Raw genomic sequence first — 19,612 nt, 5'->3', positions numbered from 1 at the left:
CCCATCTCTTTTCCACTTACTACTCCTTGCTTTTCAGGATTTTCAGTTTCTTCTTCCCTATTATTATGTTCCCTAGTAGTGAGCAGACACAATCAACCTCAAAAATTGTGCCCCCAAGATGTCCCTTCCCTTCTCTGTTCCTTATCTCTCTTTCCTCACATAGCTGAGTTTTTCCAAAAGTAATCATCGTTTCCATTTTCCCAAGGTGCATATGTGTATGTCTGTTGCCAGGGATCAGATGCAGCCTCCAGCCCCGTTCCTACTTCTTACCTCCTCCTCCTTATAGCACTGCAGAGGCATCAGCTTTGGTAACAGCACAGGTGACTTCCAGTTTTGATATTCCACTGTACAAGATGGGTCTTGTCCAATGTGACCTCTCCTTGATAAGTGTCTTTCCCTAAATGTCTGATCTTGCTTTCCATTTCTCCCATGCAAAACTTGGGGCACACATTCCTCGAAACTTTGTTTACCAACCTTCCTCCTTTCCTTTGTGTTCTCTCCCTAGCAGGTTGATCCAGTACAGTTTAAGTACTTCCATATTCATCAAGGCAGGTGTATTTTTTCCAGGTCATTGTTTCCAGGAGACAACACAGAAAGGCATTTCTAACTCACGTATCTGAAAGTCTTTGTTCTGTATTCCCAATCTTAGTTAATACCCCCACAACCAGCCAACCTCAGCTAGGCACCTGCTGTCCTTTCTCCTCCCTAGCAACCTCCGGATCATAACCGCATGTCAGGGCTGGAGAGACTCAGTGATTATACTCAAGAGTTCCATTGCCAGCACCCATGTCCGATGGCTCACAACCACCTGTAACTCCAGCGCTAAGTCTGATGCCCTTTTCCGGCCTCTGTGGGCACCCCTTAGACACATATGTAGAAATTTTAAAGTAAAATAAAAATAAATACTAAAATATGTTTGCAGAATCTGTCCTCTTTGCTCAACCTCCTTTGCCATTGTAGTCACTTTCCCTGGCTCTTTAAAAACAACCTCAGAATCCATGTGTGGTTTTGTACGCCCATAGTCCTAGCATCGTGGAGGTGGAAGAGCCTGAGTTTCAGGCCAACCTAGAACTTACAGGCTACATGAAGTTAAAAAAAAATCAAGATAAATAATTAATATAAGATAGAATGGCCAGATGGAGGGACTTCCTCTTGGTCTCTGTCTTTTTGTATCAGAGGTGGGCAGCTTATTTACTACTTTGTCTCTGTCTATTCTGTGTTCTATTGCTGAAAAGTGACATCATGGCAGGGCAGCTCTTACAAAAGAAAACATTTTATTGGGACTTGCTTAGAGTTTCAGAGGGTTTGGGAACATGTCAACACTCATGGTGCTGGAGCAGTAGCTGAGAGCTGCATTCTGATCTGCAGTCAAGAGAGACTGAGCCTGGCATGGACTTTTGAAATCTCAAAGCCCACCCCTCAGTGACACACTTTCTCAAACAAGGCCACCCCCCCCAAACCTTCTCAAATAGTATCACTTCCTGATGACTAAGTGTTCAAGTACATGAGCATGGAAACCATTCTTCTTCAGACTACCGCAGTCTCTTAAGAGTGTAATTATGTCCAGAAAGGATTTCTGTGCAGTTTAATGTAGTCAAAGATGGTGTGTTTTACAAATACACATACAGTCCAAATGTCACTCATAGGCTTAGGTAGAACAAAGTAGTTTAAGCGATAGAGTCCTTTCCTATTGGTTTGTTTAAAATCTGAGGTGTTGACAAGGAATCCTTCATCAGTGTTTTAATATAAAGTTACAGACATAGACAGGAAGGAGGAAGCAATCTCACTTTTCAACTCACAGTGATTTTGGTTGGTGTGTTGAGACAAAGGGTCTCTCCCTGCGTAGTGCAAACTCTTGAGTCCTTGCTGCAATGCTGGGATTTCAGGTGTGTGCCACCCTGCCTAGAGAATCACTTTAGAATGAGGTCCATGGTGCTAGAAGATAGATTTTAAGCACTCAAGGCCCATGAGACTTTCCATGGTCTGCCTCCTACCCACCCCCTTCAGTATCTTCTGCCTCGTTTCTGAATGGCTGTGTCTCCTTTTGAAGAGCAGCCAGTGCTCTTAACCACTGCACCATCTCTCCAGCCTCCTTTGGCCCCTTTTTGGCAATTTTTAAATACATCACCCATTATCACCCTGGGTACCTTTCAGCATGGTAGATCCCCAAAATTTATTCTTCCATTACAGCTGAAATCTTGTGTGTGTCTTGGTCAGCCTCTTCCCTTTCCTCCTCCGAGATTCTGATCACTTTTCTGCTCTTCTTTAGATGCTACATGTACGTGAGCCCTCAGAGTACTTAAGTTTCTGTGTCTGGCTCCATGTGATGTCATTGAGAACGGCCAGATTTCCTACCTTTTAAAGGCAGAATAGTATCCCATCATGGATATGTGCCCCATTTTTCCATTCATTAATGTGACTAGAGCTGACATGGACCCGAAGTGTACACACTTCTTCAGCTTTCCAACTCAGTTCTTTTGCTACATACTCATAGCTAGCTAGCTAGCTAGCTAGCTAGCTAGCTAGCTAGCTAGATAGATAGATAGATAGATAGAGTGTAGATAGAGTGTGGATAGATAGATAGATAGATAGATAGATAGATAGATAGATAGATAGATAGATAGATAGATAGAGTGTGTGTAGATAGAGTGTGGATAGGTAGATAGATAGATAGATAGATAGATAGATAGATAGAGTGTAGATAGATAGATAGATAGATAGATAGATAGATAGATAGATAGATAGATAGAGTGTAGATAGATAGATAGATAGATAGATAGATAGATAGAGTGTGGATGGATAGATAGATAGATAGATAGATAGATAGATAGATAGATGGATGGATGATAGATGATAGATCGGGAGAGCTTTCAGGGGTCAGTTCCTCATTTTACCATGTGAATCCTGAGGATCAAACTGAGGCCACCAAGCTTAGCAGTGAACACCCTTACCTGCTAAGCCGTCATCTCAGATTAAAAGAAAAAAAAAACCCTTCCACTAAGCAGGCATGGTGGCACACACCTGTAATCCTGGCACTCTGGAGGCTGAAGCAGAAGGATTGTGAGTTCGAGGCCAATGTGGGTTACATAGCAAAGGCCCCATCTAATTAGATACTAGTAATTATGAGTGTGAGTCTTTAAAATACAACATAAAACCTTGATATTTTAGAGCAAGTAGCAGGAGACTCATAGGGAATTGTGCCAACAGAAGTGATAGCTAACTGGAATCAATTCCCACAGGGGAGGTGTTACTCTTTAAAAAGACTAGCTGCCAAGATTATGTACAGCTTGCCTCCTGGGTATTTTAGTGTCTTAGTTCTCTTGTGGCCCCCTCATCAGATTGGACCATGTATAATGATGCCAACTTAGAAGCCTGAAAAAATATTTCACAGAAATGAGTGTATTTTTAAAAGATCATATTTATTTATCTTTAAATTGCTGGGGTTTTTTTAATTAATTTTTTAAAAAATTTTATGTGCATTGATATTTTGCCGTGGGTGTCAGGTCCCCTGGAACTACAATTATAGACAGTTTACAAATAAAATATCACTACAGTTGTGAGCTCTCATGTGGGTGCTGGTACTTGAACCCCAGTTCTCTAGAAGAGCTGTCATTGCTCTTAACCACTGAGCCATTTCTCCAGACCCTAGAGATTTTCTTTTTGCTATGTGTGTGTGTATCCTCAGGGGCTAGATAGGGGCTTTGGGTCCCTGGAGTTAGAGTGAGTTACAGATGGTTGTGAGCTGCTATGTGTGCTAGGAACTGAACTCAGGTCATCTGGAAGAGCAGCAAGTACTCTTAACCTCTGAGCCATCTCTCCAGACCCTCCGAAGTGATTTGTACTTGTTTTATTTTAATTATGTGCAAGTGGGGCAGGGGTGTGCTTGTGTGTGCAGGCCCACAGATGCTACTGACATTGATCGCCCCAAGGCTGAAGTAACAGACAGGTGTGAACTGCCTTGATGTGGGTCCTGGGAAATGAACTCAGGTTCTCCAGAAGACCATTACATTCCAAGCCTTTTTTCCAGCTCCAAAAAATGATTTTGATATTATGTTCATTGATGTTTTTCTCATTGAATCCGTGAAGTTAACTTCGTAATTGTAGGAATTGAATTTTCAGACATTTTAGAGGCAGAAGGGAGGTTGCTGAAGGGCATGTGTGAGTTGCATAGCACTTAGTTAAAGAGGGGTGGTCAGGAAAGAACAGGAACAGTGGTTCATGGTAGACCTTGTTCATCTCAGGCCAGGGCTGATGCAGCTTGTTTAATAGAGATGTATTATGGTGGTGGTGGTAATGCCCCTAGGTTGATTCCATTTTAGATATTATAAGTAGTGCTATAGGTGATCTGCTTGTTCAGTAGGCTCATTGGTTGGTTTGAGATTGAGAAGCTATGTAGAGTAGAGGAGGATGACCTTGAACTTTGACCCTCCTGCACCCACTTCCTAAGTGCTAGGATAAGATACAGGAGTATGTAATCACATCTGGTTTTATATGATGCTGGGGTCATGCTTGCTTGGCAGTAGTTATCCCAGCAATCGAGCGCCATCCCTGTCCCAGTAGAGGTGTTTTCAGTGCAGCTTTGGTGGCGGTCCACTTTAGCTCGAGAGGTTAAGATTCTATCTAAGTAGGTGATTTTTCTTCCTCGGACTATGAGACATTGGGAAGCATTAAGAAAGACACAGAGGGGTACCCACATGGTGGCTCACAGCTGTCCGTATTTCCAGTTCCAAGGGAGTTCCAACACCCCTGCAAAACATAAAATAAAAATAAATTTAAAAAAAAGACACAGAAAGCTAATTATTTTAGTTGGCTATAGGGAGGGGAAAATATTGTCTGTGAATAATGGCATTTTATAAGGCTGTTTCTACACTAGGAATTGTGTCATGCCTGATGGCTGAAGAGGATCCAGTTTCCAGCTCTATTGAGGTGCCGTGTTAGATGAGGGGGTGGAAATGCTTTGGAGAATTTTGAAATCTGTTGAATGTTTCTTACACACCAAATACTAATGTAAGAGGTAGAATGAGCTATACATAAGCCTGTTTTTTATTCTGGACTATGAGTTAAGCCATATTTTGTCCTCAGTAACATTTTAGCTAAGCTTTGATTTTTAGATGGAGAGTGAAAGTGCTGCCCTCCCTGTCTGTGCCTTAGGCACTTCCTAGAAGCAGCACAGCTCTGGCTGGGATGTGTGTGCACAGCATTAAAAGAGCCAGGAAAGGAAATGCTGCTTTGTTTGAAACATTTTCCTAGTCTTTCCTAGAAACATAGATTTTCATATATTTTTCTAAAATACCTTTACTAAGTTTTCATATAACATTATTATCTGTAATACTATTTCGGGCTCAGGGTCTCTTGTGAGAAGACTATTCTCCCCCCCCCTCCAGACAGGGTTTCTCTGTACTGCCTGTCCTGCAACTTGCTTTGTAGACGAGGCTGGTCTTTATCCTCCTGCTTCTGCCTCTTAAACACTGGGATTAAAGTTGTGTGCCACCAAACCTTACTGAGAAGATTATTATTATTTAATTTTTTTAAAATGAGGTCTCAGTATGTAGATTTCTTCCTTGCTCTCTCCCTCCCTCCTTCCTTTCTTCCTTACTTTCTTCCTGTCTGTCTTAATACGGGGCTTCAGTATGTAGCCCTGGCTGGCCTGAAATACTCCCTATGTAGATCAGGCTGGCCTCAAACTCAGAGAAATCCACTTACCTCTCCATCTTGGGTACTGGAATTAAAGACATTTGCCATCATGCCCAGCAAAAAAAAAATCTTTTTTTTAAATTTTTTAAAATATTTATTTATTATTTATTATGTATACAATAGTCTATCTGTGTGTATGCCGAAGGCCAGAAGAGGGCACCAGACCTTATTACAGATGGTTGTGAGCCACCATGTGGTTGCTGGGAATTGAACTCAGGACCTTTGGAAGAGCAGGCAATGCTCTTAACCACTGAGCCATCTCTCCAGCCCCGCAAATAAAAATCTTAAATTATAAGATATTTATGAGTGAGTCAGGGAGTTTAGTAGTAAAAGTGTGCGTGGAAGTTCCTAGCTAGCTACCCTAGAGTTATGTTAAGGAGCAGTAAATTCTACTTTAATTATTTTTATAATTATAGTTCACTTAGGGGGTGACATCGGATAGCTTAATTTACCATAAATTACCAGAGACACTAAATATGATTTAACAGTATTTATAGAGTTCAGCTTGGCTAAGGTGGTTTTCTGTCTTGGAGTTAAGAAAAATGTTGAAATCTTAGCAACAGTCTCCAAGAATATCATTGACCACAATAGCTCGTGCCTATACTTTGTCTGGGAATGCTGTGCTCCTCAGAAAAGGCTGTGATGTTGGGAAAGCATGTGTGTTGGGCCAGGCATGATGGCACACACCTTTAGACCCAGAGCTCCCTGAGTTTCAGACCAGTCTGATGTACATAGTGAGATCCTGTTTCAAAACAAAACATAAAGAGAAGAAACATAAAAAGGAAAGTATGTTTATTAAGTAGGCCTAGGACTCCTTGACTATGTGTAACAATGTCTCCTGCACCCTCTCTCTTCTGCTGGGGTTATGGGGGTGTGTGTGCACGTGCAAAGTGCCTTGATCTTTTGGTCTTTAAGCAAGTCTGAACCTATTATAAGCTAGGACTGTTGTTTCTTGACATCGAGGTGATACCTGAGTAAAGTGAACAGTGGAGCCAGATGGGAAGCCAGTTGGGGGAGAGTTGTTTAGTTTAATGTATTTGTTTAGGAATCTTAGCATAGAGTTGGAAGTTCAGAGTCAGGAGACTAGAGCTCTTTGACCTAACAATGACAGCTTTTGTTTAGCCAGGTTGTTTGACTCTTTGAAGAGTGAGCTCTTACTTTAAAGCGTAGTCAAGAAATCAGTCTGTATTTCAGATGCAAAGAGAAAGGTTCTTGTGTTGAAAACAGCCTTTGTGGGAAAGGGGCCTTCCTATGTAGCACTGGCTAGCCTGGAACCCAGTCCACAGAGGGCCTCAGTCCCTGCCTCAGCCTCCCAAGTACGGAGAGTAAAGCATGTGCCACCATGCCTGGTGGTAGAGCCCTTTTTGACTCCACATTCTCCTCCTTTCTTGTTCTAATCTTATTCTGAGACCACACGAAGAATAAATGTTTTCTATCATTTTAGGAAATACTCAGAAAATTCTAAATATTGAATGGCTGCTTGACTTGACAACTCAGCAGCACCTTACTGTTTTACAGGACTTAACAATTGGGGTTGTATAGTTAGGTTTTGTGAACATTTGCAATACAGGGGGGTACGTGAGTTGCTGGTCATGAACAAAATGGTTTTTATCTTGTTTCTTTTAAACTTATAAATATGCCACCTAATACTTTACGTGTAGTTGCTTGCACTGTTTGTTCTCACTGTACTTGGAGCCTGAGACTCATGCAGTTAGCGGTGTAGCCTCCTGCAATGTATTTGATGGTATCCAGGTACTGTGAGATACATGGATCAGCAGGTGGTTTGATGGGGAGGATGTAGAGAAGAGCAAACTGCCCAGGAGCTTGACAGATCCGAAAATGGCCATTCCGTGCTCTAGTTGTAGAATAGAAAGATTTGTGCTGTAGATGAATTATTTGACTCCTTCAGTTATTTATAGGTTCAGTTGTAAGTGTTACGGTATGAAAGTGATTACAACCAGTAATAACTAGACACGCTTAAAGCATAGAGGCTGTTGTTTCGTGTTATGTGTATGTGGTCTTGGGTACGTCATCAGGCCTCTCAGACTTTGCTCCTTCAACTACAGCACTAATAAAAGTAACAGGAATGTGCATGCTGCTTTGTAGTTTTTATCTGAGTGGTCTTACGTAAGTGGTTTTCTTCTGTCTTTACAGTGCTCCAGTCGAGAGAATTGGAGGGAGAAAGTGACTTCCTAAGATCACATAGCCTAAGAATAGAGGAACCGAGTCCCAAAGCCAGCCCAAGAAATGTGGTCTGGCCTCCTCTAACATGTCTAAGATTTTGTGATTTTTTTTTTAAAGTTCTTCGTTTGTTTGAAATAATTTACCTTTGATTATCTAACTTGTTTGGTTTTTTTTCTCCTAAACTACTATTTATTCTCTTACTTCTGGATGGGGGAAAGTAGCTAAGGGATAGAGTTCTTGTCTAAGGTTCTGGATTCAATTTCCAGTACCAAACTTTAAAATAACTAAATCTTCCCAAAGCATGTATTGAAAGTGGACCAATATGAGCTTCTCATTAAAAAAATTGGATTAAGCTGTGCAGTGGTGGTACATGACTATATTCCCAGCATTTGGGAGGCAGAGGCAGAGGCAGGTGAATCTTTGAGTTCAAGGCCAGCTTGGTCTACAGAGTGAGTTCCAGGACAGTCAATGCTACACAGAGAAAGACTGTCTTGAAAATCGGGGGTGGGGGAAGCATTAAGTAAACTGTGTTTGCTGGCACATGCTTATAATCCCATGTAGTTAGGGGAGCAGTGGGGATCCGGAGAAAAATCACCTTTGAGACCAGCCTGGGCAGTGATACTGAGACTCTGACGTCCCTTCCCACTAAAATAACATTCTGGGTTGATTGGGGCTTTGTGATTTTTGATAACTTTTTTAGATATTGAGCCATCAAGTCTGAAGATCACCAAAGAAATTTGTTTGGCGTTTTAAAAACTTTAGTTACTTGGTGTGGCTGTTTAACTTGCATGTTTGGCTGTACTCTACATGCATACATGCACAGCTGTACTCTACATGTATACATGCACCGGAGACCTGAAGAGGGCATTGAATCTCCTGGAACTGGAGTTGTGGGTGGTTGTGAATCAGCATGTGGATGCTAGGACTTGAACCCAAACCCCAATCCACAGCAAGAACAAAAGTGCTCTTAACTACTGAGCCATCACTCCAGCCCTGTTTGACTGGTTTTATTTTTAAGATAAAGGCATGGTTTTTCTTACAAATAATGTTCCTAGTAAAGATTTATTTAATTATTTATCTATTCTTTTTTTTTTTTTTTTGAGACAGTTTCTTTGTGATTTTGGAGCCTATCCTGGAACTTACTCTGTAGACCAGACTGGCCTTGAACTCACAGAGATCCACTTGTCTCTGCCTCCCAAGTGCTGAAAATAAAGGTATGCACCACCACCAGCAAAAGTTTATTGTAAACTGAGAGAATTTTTAAAAAATGCTTTTAACCTAATGATAAAAGAAACAATTTTTTTAAAAAGGACCCTAGTATGTGTTCCTAAGAAGGGATTTCATTTATTTATTTACTTATTTATTTTATGTGTACAGATTTTTGCCTGCACTTGAGTACATTTGTGTACTATGCAACTGCCCGATGCTTTCAGAGGCCAGAAGAGGGCATCATCAGATCCTCTAGATCTGAGTCACATGTGGGTGTTAGCAGTCAAACTCTTAAACAGCTGGGGTGGCTCTCTCTTTTACTCTTAGTCTTGGAGCGATAGATAGATAGATAGATAGATAGATAGATAGATAGATAGATAGATAGACAGACAGACAGACAGACAGACAGACAGACAGACAGACAGACAGATGCTGTCAAAAGCCTTCGAGTTCAAGAGTTGAACTGCTAATTTGTCTAAAAGGCTTCATTTACTTGTTGCTATTTTCCTGGGTGGTAAGTGGTTAAGAACCTTATTAACACCTGGCTCCAGTTTTAAACTGAGCAAAGAGCTCTTCAGTGGGAGGTCCCAGTGTCGTCCAAGGGCACTGTCCACAGGAGGAAAGTCTGGGGACTGTCACTGCTTGGGCATGGTTCCGGATCTTCAGACTCTAGCCAGTCTGCACTTCATTCCATAGTGGTGGTGTTTGTGTGGATTCTGTTTCTGTAATCTGAAATTCTCCCTCTCCATCTCTCTCATCTTTCTAGAAAGAAGTTCTCTGAATCAGTAAATTTGCACTCGTCAGTTTGTTTCAGTAGACTTTCTTGGAAACTTGTCCAAAGTAGGCTAAGTGAGTCTTAGTAATTTTTAAGGACAGGTTAAAAGTTAGAGGTAAGGAGAGTTTTTGTTTTTTTTCTTTCCCAAGCAGAATAGGAAATAAGATGTTTCCGTCACTGATGAAGGGAGTCTCTGTGTGTGGTCAGTTTATGGCCCCTGTCGCCAGCACTGCTGCCCACCATTAAGTCTCTTGTCCCAGGGCATTCGAAGGTGATGCCATAAAGTGCATGTGGAGGCCCTGATCTCAGATATGTGTACAGAAACCGCAGATTCACAAGTGTTCAGAAATCTAAATAACAGCTCCCGAGTTAAGGAATTGGCAGTTACGGCACTCACAATCTATATATTTAGTAGGCAAGACATCATTATATGGCTTATGTTATTCCTTATATGTTTGTAAATTTAAGTACTTGTATTTGTGGCTGTGTATGTTTAGCAGTATCCTGATTTGCTTATTTGTATTAAAGTTATCCTTTAATAGTTTGGGGTTGTGTCTGTAGTTTGAAACTTAAACTATCCCTTATCTGCTGTTCACCAAAGGTGAACTTGCACCATGCATTGTTTAGTCATTGCACAACTATTATGTGTAATGGAACTATATGACTGGGTCCGTGATTTGAATCTTTGTTATTTTACAGAAACTATTTGGATAATGATGATTCACATGTAGAGGCTAATTTTCCAATGCATTTTTTCATCTGGGCATTTCTTCGGGATTTATTCACATTTATGTTTTTGCTTCTGATTTTAAAATGACTTTCCTTTGTTGTAGGATGAGCAGTTCTTAGGTTTTGGCTCAGATGAAGAAGTCAGAGTTCGAAGCCCCACAAGGTCTCCTTCAGGTATGGCCAATGAAGCATGTGCTATAGTCTACATTCTCTTTGTAGAATGTGGCTTCTTCTGCCTTTTTGCAAGTAACAGATGACCTGCCCTCACGGGCTGGGAAGTGACTCAGGAACTAGACTGCATGGGATGGGTTCTGCTGTCTGTGCTTGCTAATCTTTCACCGTGTGTTTCTGGGTCATACTTGGGCATGGGAGGTAGGCTTCCAGAGACTAGTTTTGGGAAATCATTTATCATTTTCTATTCTATGATAGTATTTATGCTTGTGTATATGGGGGGGGCAGGGGTTGGCCCTTATTTTTTTTTTTTTTTTGTAGAGATGAAATTTAGTGTACTGTTGTAAAAGGTCCCAAAACAACATGGCGATATATAACATCATTTTACCTAACCCTTAAAAGGTTGTACTAAAATAAAGAAACTGGAAATTATGTGGGTGTTTCCATTTATTAGCATTGTTTATTGATATTTTCAACAAAGTTCTAGATCTCTAAGCAGTTTTCTCAGATGTAAGTGGACTTTAGCTTTACCAGCTTGGATAGTTCAGTTCTCTGGAGGAGAGGCTGAGAATCTTTCAGTGGGAAACATGTTCCTCGTCTTGTCACCTTCCAGCTTGTATGGTTTTGTTTATGTGGATAAACAGACTAGTTAAATATTCTGTTGTTAGATGTTTTTACTCTGTTTATGATGGTTGCTGCCATTTGGGTATCACTTAAGAGTCATTATATGTTACATAGTCATTTAATTAGATACCCAAGCTGATCACTTTTGTTTCCCCAAAGATGGTATTTTTATCTTGTGACTGGCACCATTGGCTTAGACAGTGGCAGTGGTTTCTTTAAGAGGTGATGAAATCTTAAATTTTTATATAGAAAATGAACGTTAGGGATCTTCTGCTCTGACTCTTCATTAACAGTTGATAAAAATGAGGACACAAAATGACATAAGCAGTTAGATGGAGCTGGTGTGTGGCCTTGAGTGTAAGAGGTTAGCAGCTAAGTTAGGGCCCTTCTCTTCTCCACTTGTCTATAAAGCTTCTTTTAAAAAGTAATACGGGCCGGGCGATGGTGGCGCACGCCTTTAATCCCAGCACTCGGGAGGCAGAGGCAGGCGGATCTCTATGAGTTCGAGACCAGCCTGCTCTACAGAGCTAGTTCCAGGACAGGCTCCAAAGCCACAGAGAAACCCTGTCTCGAAAAACCAAAACAAAACAAAAAAAAGTAATACGGAAGAGGTTTTCAGAGTTGCTGGAGTCCTCTGGGCAGCCCTGTCAATGGCTCACAGTGCTGAGGGCTCAAGTCCACTCTTAACCTCACAGCTCTTTCACAGTGGTTTCCTCGTGAGGTTTTTCTTGGCTTTCAGTTTACAATGAAAGTTGTTTTAAAGCATCTGGATATATTTTATTTAAGTGAATTGTTATCTGCTTACAGCCCATTACTTTTGTTATCATTAGTATATTGATAATTGATTTGTAAACTCTTATTCCGTTAAGGGGAGTCTCCTAAGTTACGTGGTGAGGAATGCATTTGTGTTTGTGTTTATGTTACAAAGTTCAACCATAAAACTTTGTTGATTTCTGTTGTATTGGAAAGCAGCTCCATAGCACAGATATTCATAGAGACTGCAGTCTCCTTTGGTGCTTGGTGAGGGAGGTTTTGGTCTCAGAAGAGTGTTGTACTATATAGCCCTGAGAAGCTAAGAGAGAATAAGAGAATACCATAGGCTTTTTTGAGGCAGGGTCTTAGCTTTGTCTTTGTAACCCAGGTTGAGATGAAGCTCACTGTGTAGCCCCAGCTAACCTTGAACATGAGGTGATCATCTTTTCTTAGTTTCTCAAGTGCTGGCATTACAAGTGTGAGCCATCATGCCTGGCTGCCATAGTCAGTTCTTACTGCATTTTAAATACAAATTTTGTTAGGTGTTAGAGACAGTTTTGCTCCTTAACTGTCTTGATAGTAGCAAGTTGAACATCTTTATAGCTTGGGAAATTCCTCTTTGCAGCAAGATCTCAATGTGTGGCCCTGCCTGGAACCCCACAGGCAGATGAGGTTGACCTTTAACTTATGGGTAGCTTCCTGCCTGCCTCCCTAGTGTAGGGGTTACAGGCGTAGGCCATCCCATCTACCCATTTCCTCTTATTTAGAATAGCAAAGATCAGTCTTAAAAAATTGTTTATTTCACCTTGAATCAGTTAAGGTTAAATCTTTGTATAACTTGTGGCTAACTAGTTAAAGAAACCCTAGAAAAGAGCAAGCTCATAACACAGGCCACCGATGAACTCTCAGGAGCATTTCCTCCAGAGAAAAACTTCTTAGTCTGTTTTGCTAGAACAGATTAAAAAAATACAGGATGCCAAGCTCCTCAGGAAGGTGGCTTTGCCCATGAAAGTTGATAATGTTACTTAAATTTATTCAAGGCCATAATTATATATTGAAAAGTTGGAATTTTTATTGTTGTCATCATCTTGGTTGGGTTGAAGTTGGTTTTTGTTTTGATATATTTTTTTAAGACAGGGTCTCTGTGTAGTCCAAGACTGATCTGGAATCACATATACCCCATGCTGATGTCTGATTTGTCAGCCTCCTGAGTGCTGCTGCTCCTAACTTTGGGAAGAAACATGCTCTTAAATGACACTTTTGGTGAGCTGGATAATATAGGACAGATTTTTTTTAAAACAGTTTTTCTTCAATTTTAGAAAAGGAAAAAAACCCTGCTTGTGTGAGGAATGGCAATTTGTTTTCTAGGTCACTTGTTCAATTAAAAACCTTACTTTGATTTTTGTACCCCAAAAAAATGGATACTTTTTTCAGGTGTAATGTTACTGACTTGATTTCTTTGAGGTAAATATTCAATGAAAAATTAAGCATAATTAAGATATAGTATTGACTTGGTAGTCCCAATGAATTCAGTACAAAATGGCCTGTGCTAAATGATATTCAGCCTAGTTAAGACCTGAACTACACAGCTAAATATGTGCTCTTCATTGTTTAATTTCTATACACAGTTAAAACTAGTCCTCGAAAACCTCGCGGGAGACCTAGAAGTGGCTCTGACCGAAATGCAACTAGCCTCCCAGACCCACCTGTGTTCTCCCCTCTAAGTAAATCAGAGACCAAGTCTGCAGACAAAGTCAAGAAGAAAGATTCTAAGAGCATAGAGAAGAAGAGAGGAAGACCTCCTACCTTCCCTGGGGTGAAAATCAAAATCACACATGGAAAGGACATTTCAGAGTTAACAAAAGGAAGCAAAGAAGATAGTCTGAAAAAAATTAAACGGACCCCTTCTGCTATGTTCCAGCAAGCCACAAAGATTAAAAAATTAAGAGCAGGTAAACTCTCTCCTCTCAAGTCTAAGTTTAAGACAGGGAAGCTCCAGATAGGAAGGAAGGGGGTACAGATTGTAAGACGGCGAGGAAGGCCTCCATCCACAGAACGGATAAAGACCCCTCCAGGTCTCCTCATCAACTCTGAACTGGAAAAGCCCCAGAAGGTCCGGAAAGACAAGGAAGGAACACCCCCACTCACAAAAGAAGACAAGGCAGCAGTCAGACAGAGCCCTCGAAGGATTAAACCAGTCAGGATTATTCCTTCCTCTAAAAGGACTGATGCGACAATCGCTAAGCAGCTCCTGCAGAGGGCAAAGAAGGGGGCCCAGAAGAAAATCGAGAAAGAAGCAGCACAGCTGCAAGGGAGGAAGGTGAAGACACAGGTCAAAAATATCCGGCAGTTCATCATGCCTGTGGTCAGCGCCATCTCCTCGAGAATCATCAAAACTCCCCGACGGTTCATTGAGGATGAGGATTATGACCCTCCCATTAAAATTGCACGACTCGAATCCACACCAAACAGTCGGTTCAGCGCCACCTCCTGTGGATCTTCTGAGAAGTCTAGCGCAGCTTCCCAGCACTCCTCTCAGATGTCTTCGGACTCCTCCCGATCTAGCAGTCCCAGCATCGATACCACCTCAGATTCTCAGGCCTCTGAGGAGATCCAGGCACTTCCTGAAGAGCGGAGCAACACCCCCGAAGTTCATACTCCACTGCCCATTTCCCAGTCCCCAGAAAATGAGAGCAATGACAGGAGGAGCAGACGGTATTCAATGTCAGAGAGAGGCTTTGGATCAAGGACAACTAAAAAATTACCAACTCTGCAAAGTGCCCCACAGCAGCAGACCTCCCCCTCTCCGCCTCCACCTCTCCTTACCCCTCCCCCTCCACTCCAGCCACCCTCCAGTATATCTGACCACACACCTTGGCTTATGCCTCCGACTATCCCCTTAGCATCGCCGTTTTTGCCTCCTGCTGCTCCCATGCAAGGGAAGCGGAAATCTATTTTGCGAGAGCCAACATTTAGGTGGACTTCTTTAAAACATTCAAGGTCAGAGCCACAGTACTTTTCCTCAGCCAAGTATGCCAAAGAAGGTCTGATTCGCAAACCAATATTTGATAATTTCCGACCCCCTCCACTAACTCCCGAGGATGTTGGCTTCGCCTCTGGTTTTTCTGCATCTGGTACTGCCGCTTCAGCCCGATTGTTTTCACCACTCCATTCTGGAACAAGGTTTGATATCCACAAAAGGAGCCCAATCCTGAGAGCTCCAAGATTTACTCCAAGTGAGGCACACTCTAGAATATACGAGTCTGTGACCTTGCCTAGTAATCGAACTTCTGTTGGAGCATCCTCTTCGGGATTATCTAATAGGAAAAGGAAAAGGAAAGTGTTTAGTCCGATTCGGTCTGAACCAAGGTCACCCTCTCACTCCATGAGGACAAGAAGCGGAAGGCTTAGTACTTCTGAGCTGCCACCTCTCACTCCCCCGTCTTCTGTCTCCTCCTCACTAAGCATTCCTGTTAGTCCTCTTGCCGCTAGTGCCTTAAACCCAACTTTTACTTTTCCTTCTCATTCCCTCACTCAGTCTGGGGAATCTACAGAGAAAAGTCAGAGACCAAGGAAGCAGAGCAGTGCTCCAGCAGAGCCGTTTTCATCGGACAGTCCTGCTCTCTTCCCGTGGTTCACCCCAGGCGCTCAGCCTGAGAAGGGGAGAAACAGAGACAAGGCCCCCGAGGAGCTGTCCAAAGACCGCGGTGCTGACAAGAGCATGGAGAAGGATAAGAGTAGAGAGCGAGACCGGGAGAGAGAGAAGGAGAATAAGCGGGAGTCAAGGAAAGAGAAAAGGAAAAAGGGCTCAGAAATTCAGAGTAGCTCTCCTTTGTATCCTGTGGGTCGGGTTTCCAAAGAGAAGGTTGCTGGAGAAGATGTTGGCACTTCATCTTCTGCCAAAAAAGCAGCGGGGCGGAAGAAGTCTTCATCACTTGATTCTGGGACCGATATTGCTTCTGTGACTCTTGGGGATACAACAGCTGTCAAAACCAAAATACTTATAAAGAAAGGGAGAGGAAATCTGGAAAAAAACAACTTGGACCTCGGCCCAACTGCCCCATCCCTGGAGAAGGAGAAAACCCTCTGCCTTTCCACTCCTTCATCTAGCACTGTTAAACATTCCACTTCCTCCATAGGCTCCATGTTGGCTCAGGCAGACAAGCTTCCAATGACTGACAAGAGGGTTGCCAGCCTCCTAAAAAAGGCCAAAGCCCAGCTCTGCAAGATTGAGAAGAGTAAAAGTCTCAAGCAAACTGACCAGCCCAAAGCACAGGTACTTCTCGCTTTGCTGTTAAAACCAAGTTTACTGAGCCCTTCTTGGAGCAAGTCTTAGTTAGGCTAAATGTTTGAGCTGCTAGGAGATAAGGTGGTGGTGTGTGCAATGGTTTTTCAAGGACCAGTAGCATTTTTCGAGAAGTAAAAGATTGTGTTCTAATGTAACATAGAGGGGACAGTAGGTACAGATGGCTGCTAGTCTTAGGGTGCAGCAGTAGTTGGTTTCTGTATATTGGCTTTACCAGTTAGGACTAGCTAGCTAGAGCTGTATACGTTGATGGCAGATCATAAGTTGATTAGACATACTTTGGCTTCATTTAACTGCATTTACAACATGCACAGTAGTGTTTGTTGCTTATCTCATATTCAGGGTCAAGAAAGTGATTCATCAGAAACCTCTGTGCGAGGACCCCGGATTAAACATGTCTGCAGAAGAGCTGCTGTTGCTCTCGGCCGAAAACGAGCTGTGTTTCCTGATGACATGCCCACCTTGAGTGCCTTACCATGGGAAGAACGGGAAAAAATTTTGTCTTCCATGGGAAATGATGGTAAGTCAAGGAAATCAACCTTGGAATTGTGAGCAGACCTATTTATTTGCTTTCATTCCTAGATGCCAATAAACTCTTCATAGTTCATTAGACTGGATTTAAAAAACAGAAAAACAAACAAAGCCAGATAGCTGGAGGGGATTCAGTATTTGAAGATTTTCTTAGAGGGAATGCCTCAAAAGGAGAATGTGAGGTGCTCCAGAAGACTGATGTTGCAAATATAACTCCTGAAAGGGGAGAAGTCAAGTAAGAAGACCTTGCCTAGACTGCCATGCAGTAGAAGAAAGGTTTGGCAAGGCTATCAGAGGCATCTCATATCCAAAAACGTTAGTGCTTCAGCCACAATGAGAACCTACCAGGGAGCAGGTCCTTTGTACCAGTGTTTTCAGAACGTAGCAGCTGGATCCCTTGGTCATTGATACTTCCTAGAATTAGAGGTCTCTGAGGCACTGTATTAATTAGGGTTTCAACTGCTGCTGTAATAAATACCAGGGTCCAAAGCAACTGGGGAGGAAAGGGTTTGTTTCCTTTTATAACACCCAGGTCACACTCCATGCTGAGGGAAGGCAGGAGCTAAAGTGGAGGCTGTGGAGGAGTGCTGTTTCCTGGCTTGCCCTCATGACTTGTTAGCTTGTTTTCTTAGGCAGCTCGGGACTGTGCCCAGGGGTGGCATCACCCATAATGGCCTGGGCCCCCACTCTTCAGCTGCTCATCAAGAAAATGCCCCAGACTTGACTATAGGCAGTCTGGTGGAGGAGGCATAATCTCAATTGCAATTCCTCTTTCAGAGAACTCTAGCTTGTGTCAAGTTGACAAAAACAAAATAACCACCAGGCCAGGCAAATTGTCATGATTACTGTGCAGTTCCAAAATGCTGGGTGCTTTCTCTTAACAGTTAGTCATCTAGAGAGAATTCTAAGACACATTGAGTTTATTTTTGATTTTCAGTTAGATTGTTTTGTTTTGTTTTTTTTAAATATTTATTTATTTATTATGTATACAATATTCTGTCTGTGTAAATGCCTGCAGGCCAGAAGAGGGCACCAGATATCATTACAGATGGTTGTGAGTTACCATGTGGTTGCTGGGAATTGAACTCAGGACCATTAGAAGAACAGGCAGTGCTCTTAACCTCTGAGCCATCTCTCCAGCCCAGTTAGATTGTTTTGTTTTCAGTATTTAGATTTTTGCTTTCACCAAGCTATAAGGAGTAGGCATTTGGAAACATTTAGCTAATTATTTTAAGTGAGTTCTTTGTATGGGTATATTATAAATTTTTCCATTTTGACTAGCAATTCAAATAAGATTTAGTGGATCCAGTGATACAAAGGGACTTTGGGAGTTTTCAAGAAGGAATTAGACATTCCCTGGAAACTAAAGACACATTTCTTTAACAGATAAGTCATCAATTGCTGGCTCAGAAGATGCAGAACCTCTTGCTCCACCCATCAAACCTATTAAACCTGTCACCAGAAACAAGGCTCCCCAGGAGCCTCCAGTAAAGAAAGGGCGGCGATCGAGGCGATGTGGGCAGTGCCCTGGCTGCCAGGTACCTGAGGACTGTGGTGTTTGCACTAACTGCTTGGACAAGCCCAAATTCGGTGGCCGCAATATAAAGAAGCAGTGCTGCAAGTGAGTGAGTCTTACTCGGAGGCAGTGACCTCATGGTCACAGAGATTTCTCTTTACCCCTGCTTTGTCACAAAGATGCTTCAGAAAACATGGTGGTCGCACCAATCTGCTCAGGTTTCCAGATTACTTTTGTGATGTGATGAGGTTTAAACTAAGTATTTGTGGCAGTATCATCTAGTAGAGCATTCTCAACAGTGAAAATGGTCTTTTTGTGCTCAGTTTAGTATGGCAGTCAGTCGCTACATGGGGCCCTTGAGTACTTGGCATGTGGTTAGTGTGACTAAAGAGCTACATTTTAAAAGCTGGTGGTGGTGGTGGCGCATACCTTTAACCCCAGCTCTTGGAGACAGGTGGATCTCTGTGAGTTCAAGACCAGACTGGTCTACAATGCAAGTTCTAGGATAGTCAGGACTGTTACAGAGAGAAAACAAAAGAAAAAATTAATTTTAATTATTTTATTTTAAATATCTGCATGCAACTAGTGTCTACTGTATCAGCCAGGGTAGCTTTGAACAGTTTCTAAAACTTGACAAATCAGGGACCAGAGCAATGGGTCAGCAGTTAAGAGCGTGGGCTGCTCTTTCAGAGGACATGGGTTCAGTTCCCAGCACCCATATGACATCTTGCAACATTCTATAACACTAGTTCCAGGAGATCTGAAACCCTCTTTTGGTCTCTATAGGAACCAGACATGTACTTGGTACACACACACACACACACACACACACACATATATATATATATATGCAAAACACCCATACATATAAAATAGTAAAATAAAAAATTTTAAATATTAAACAGAATAAAATAATACTTTAAAAACTTGACAAATTTAGGCATAGGATATTTTTTGACTGACTGAAATGACTATTAATTATTATCATTGGGGGGGCGGAGGGGCCCGTCGGGAGCCGTCGACGTCCGGCGGCTCCCGCGGACTCCCGTTCCTCACGCGGCGGGTGGCCGTTCCCGAGGCGCGCCGCCGCGTTCGGGGTTCGGGAGCCCCCTCTCGGGCG

General features: G+C 42.2%; 1 protein-coding gene across 6 annotated transcripts in view; it reads left to right on the top strand.

The window, feature by feature from the left end:
• The window catches only part of Kmt2a (lysine methyltransferase 2A), an 82,447-nt gene that overhangs the window by 19,636 nt on the left and 43,199 nt on the right, over window positions 1-19,612 (top strand). For 5 of the 6 annotated variants that reach the window (XM_013346236.2, XM_005347211.3, XM_026779145.1 and 2 more), the window contains exons 2-5: window positions 10,696-10,765; window positions 13,768-16,415; window positions 16,788-16,965; window positions 18,363-18,597. In XM_013346236.2, the coding sequence (XP_013201690.1) occupies window positions 10,696-10,765; window positions 13,768-16,415; window positions 16,788-16,965; window positions 18,363-18,597 (3,131 nt within the window). The remainder of the gene's footprint in view (window positions 1-10,695; window positions 10,766-13,767; window positions 16,416-16,787; window positions 16,966-18,362; window positions 18,598-19,612) is intronic. The other variant, XM_013346237.2, reaches the window with a different exon arrangement.

This window comes from Microtus ochrogaster, chromosome 5 (genome assembly GCF_000317375.1).
Source record: "Microtus ochrogaster isolate Prairie Vole_2 chromosome 5, MicOch1.0, whole genome shotgun sequence".
Classification (NCBI taxonomy): Eukaryota; Metazoa; Chordata; class Mammalia; order Rodentia; family Cricetidae; genus Microtus; species Microtus ochrogaster.
The sequence above is the reverse complement of the archived record's forward strand: the minus strand, read 5'-3'. Positions and strand labels throughout refer to the sequence as shown.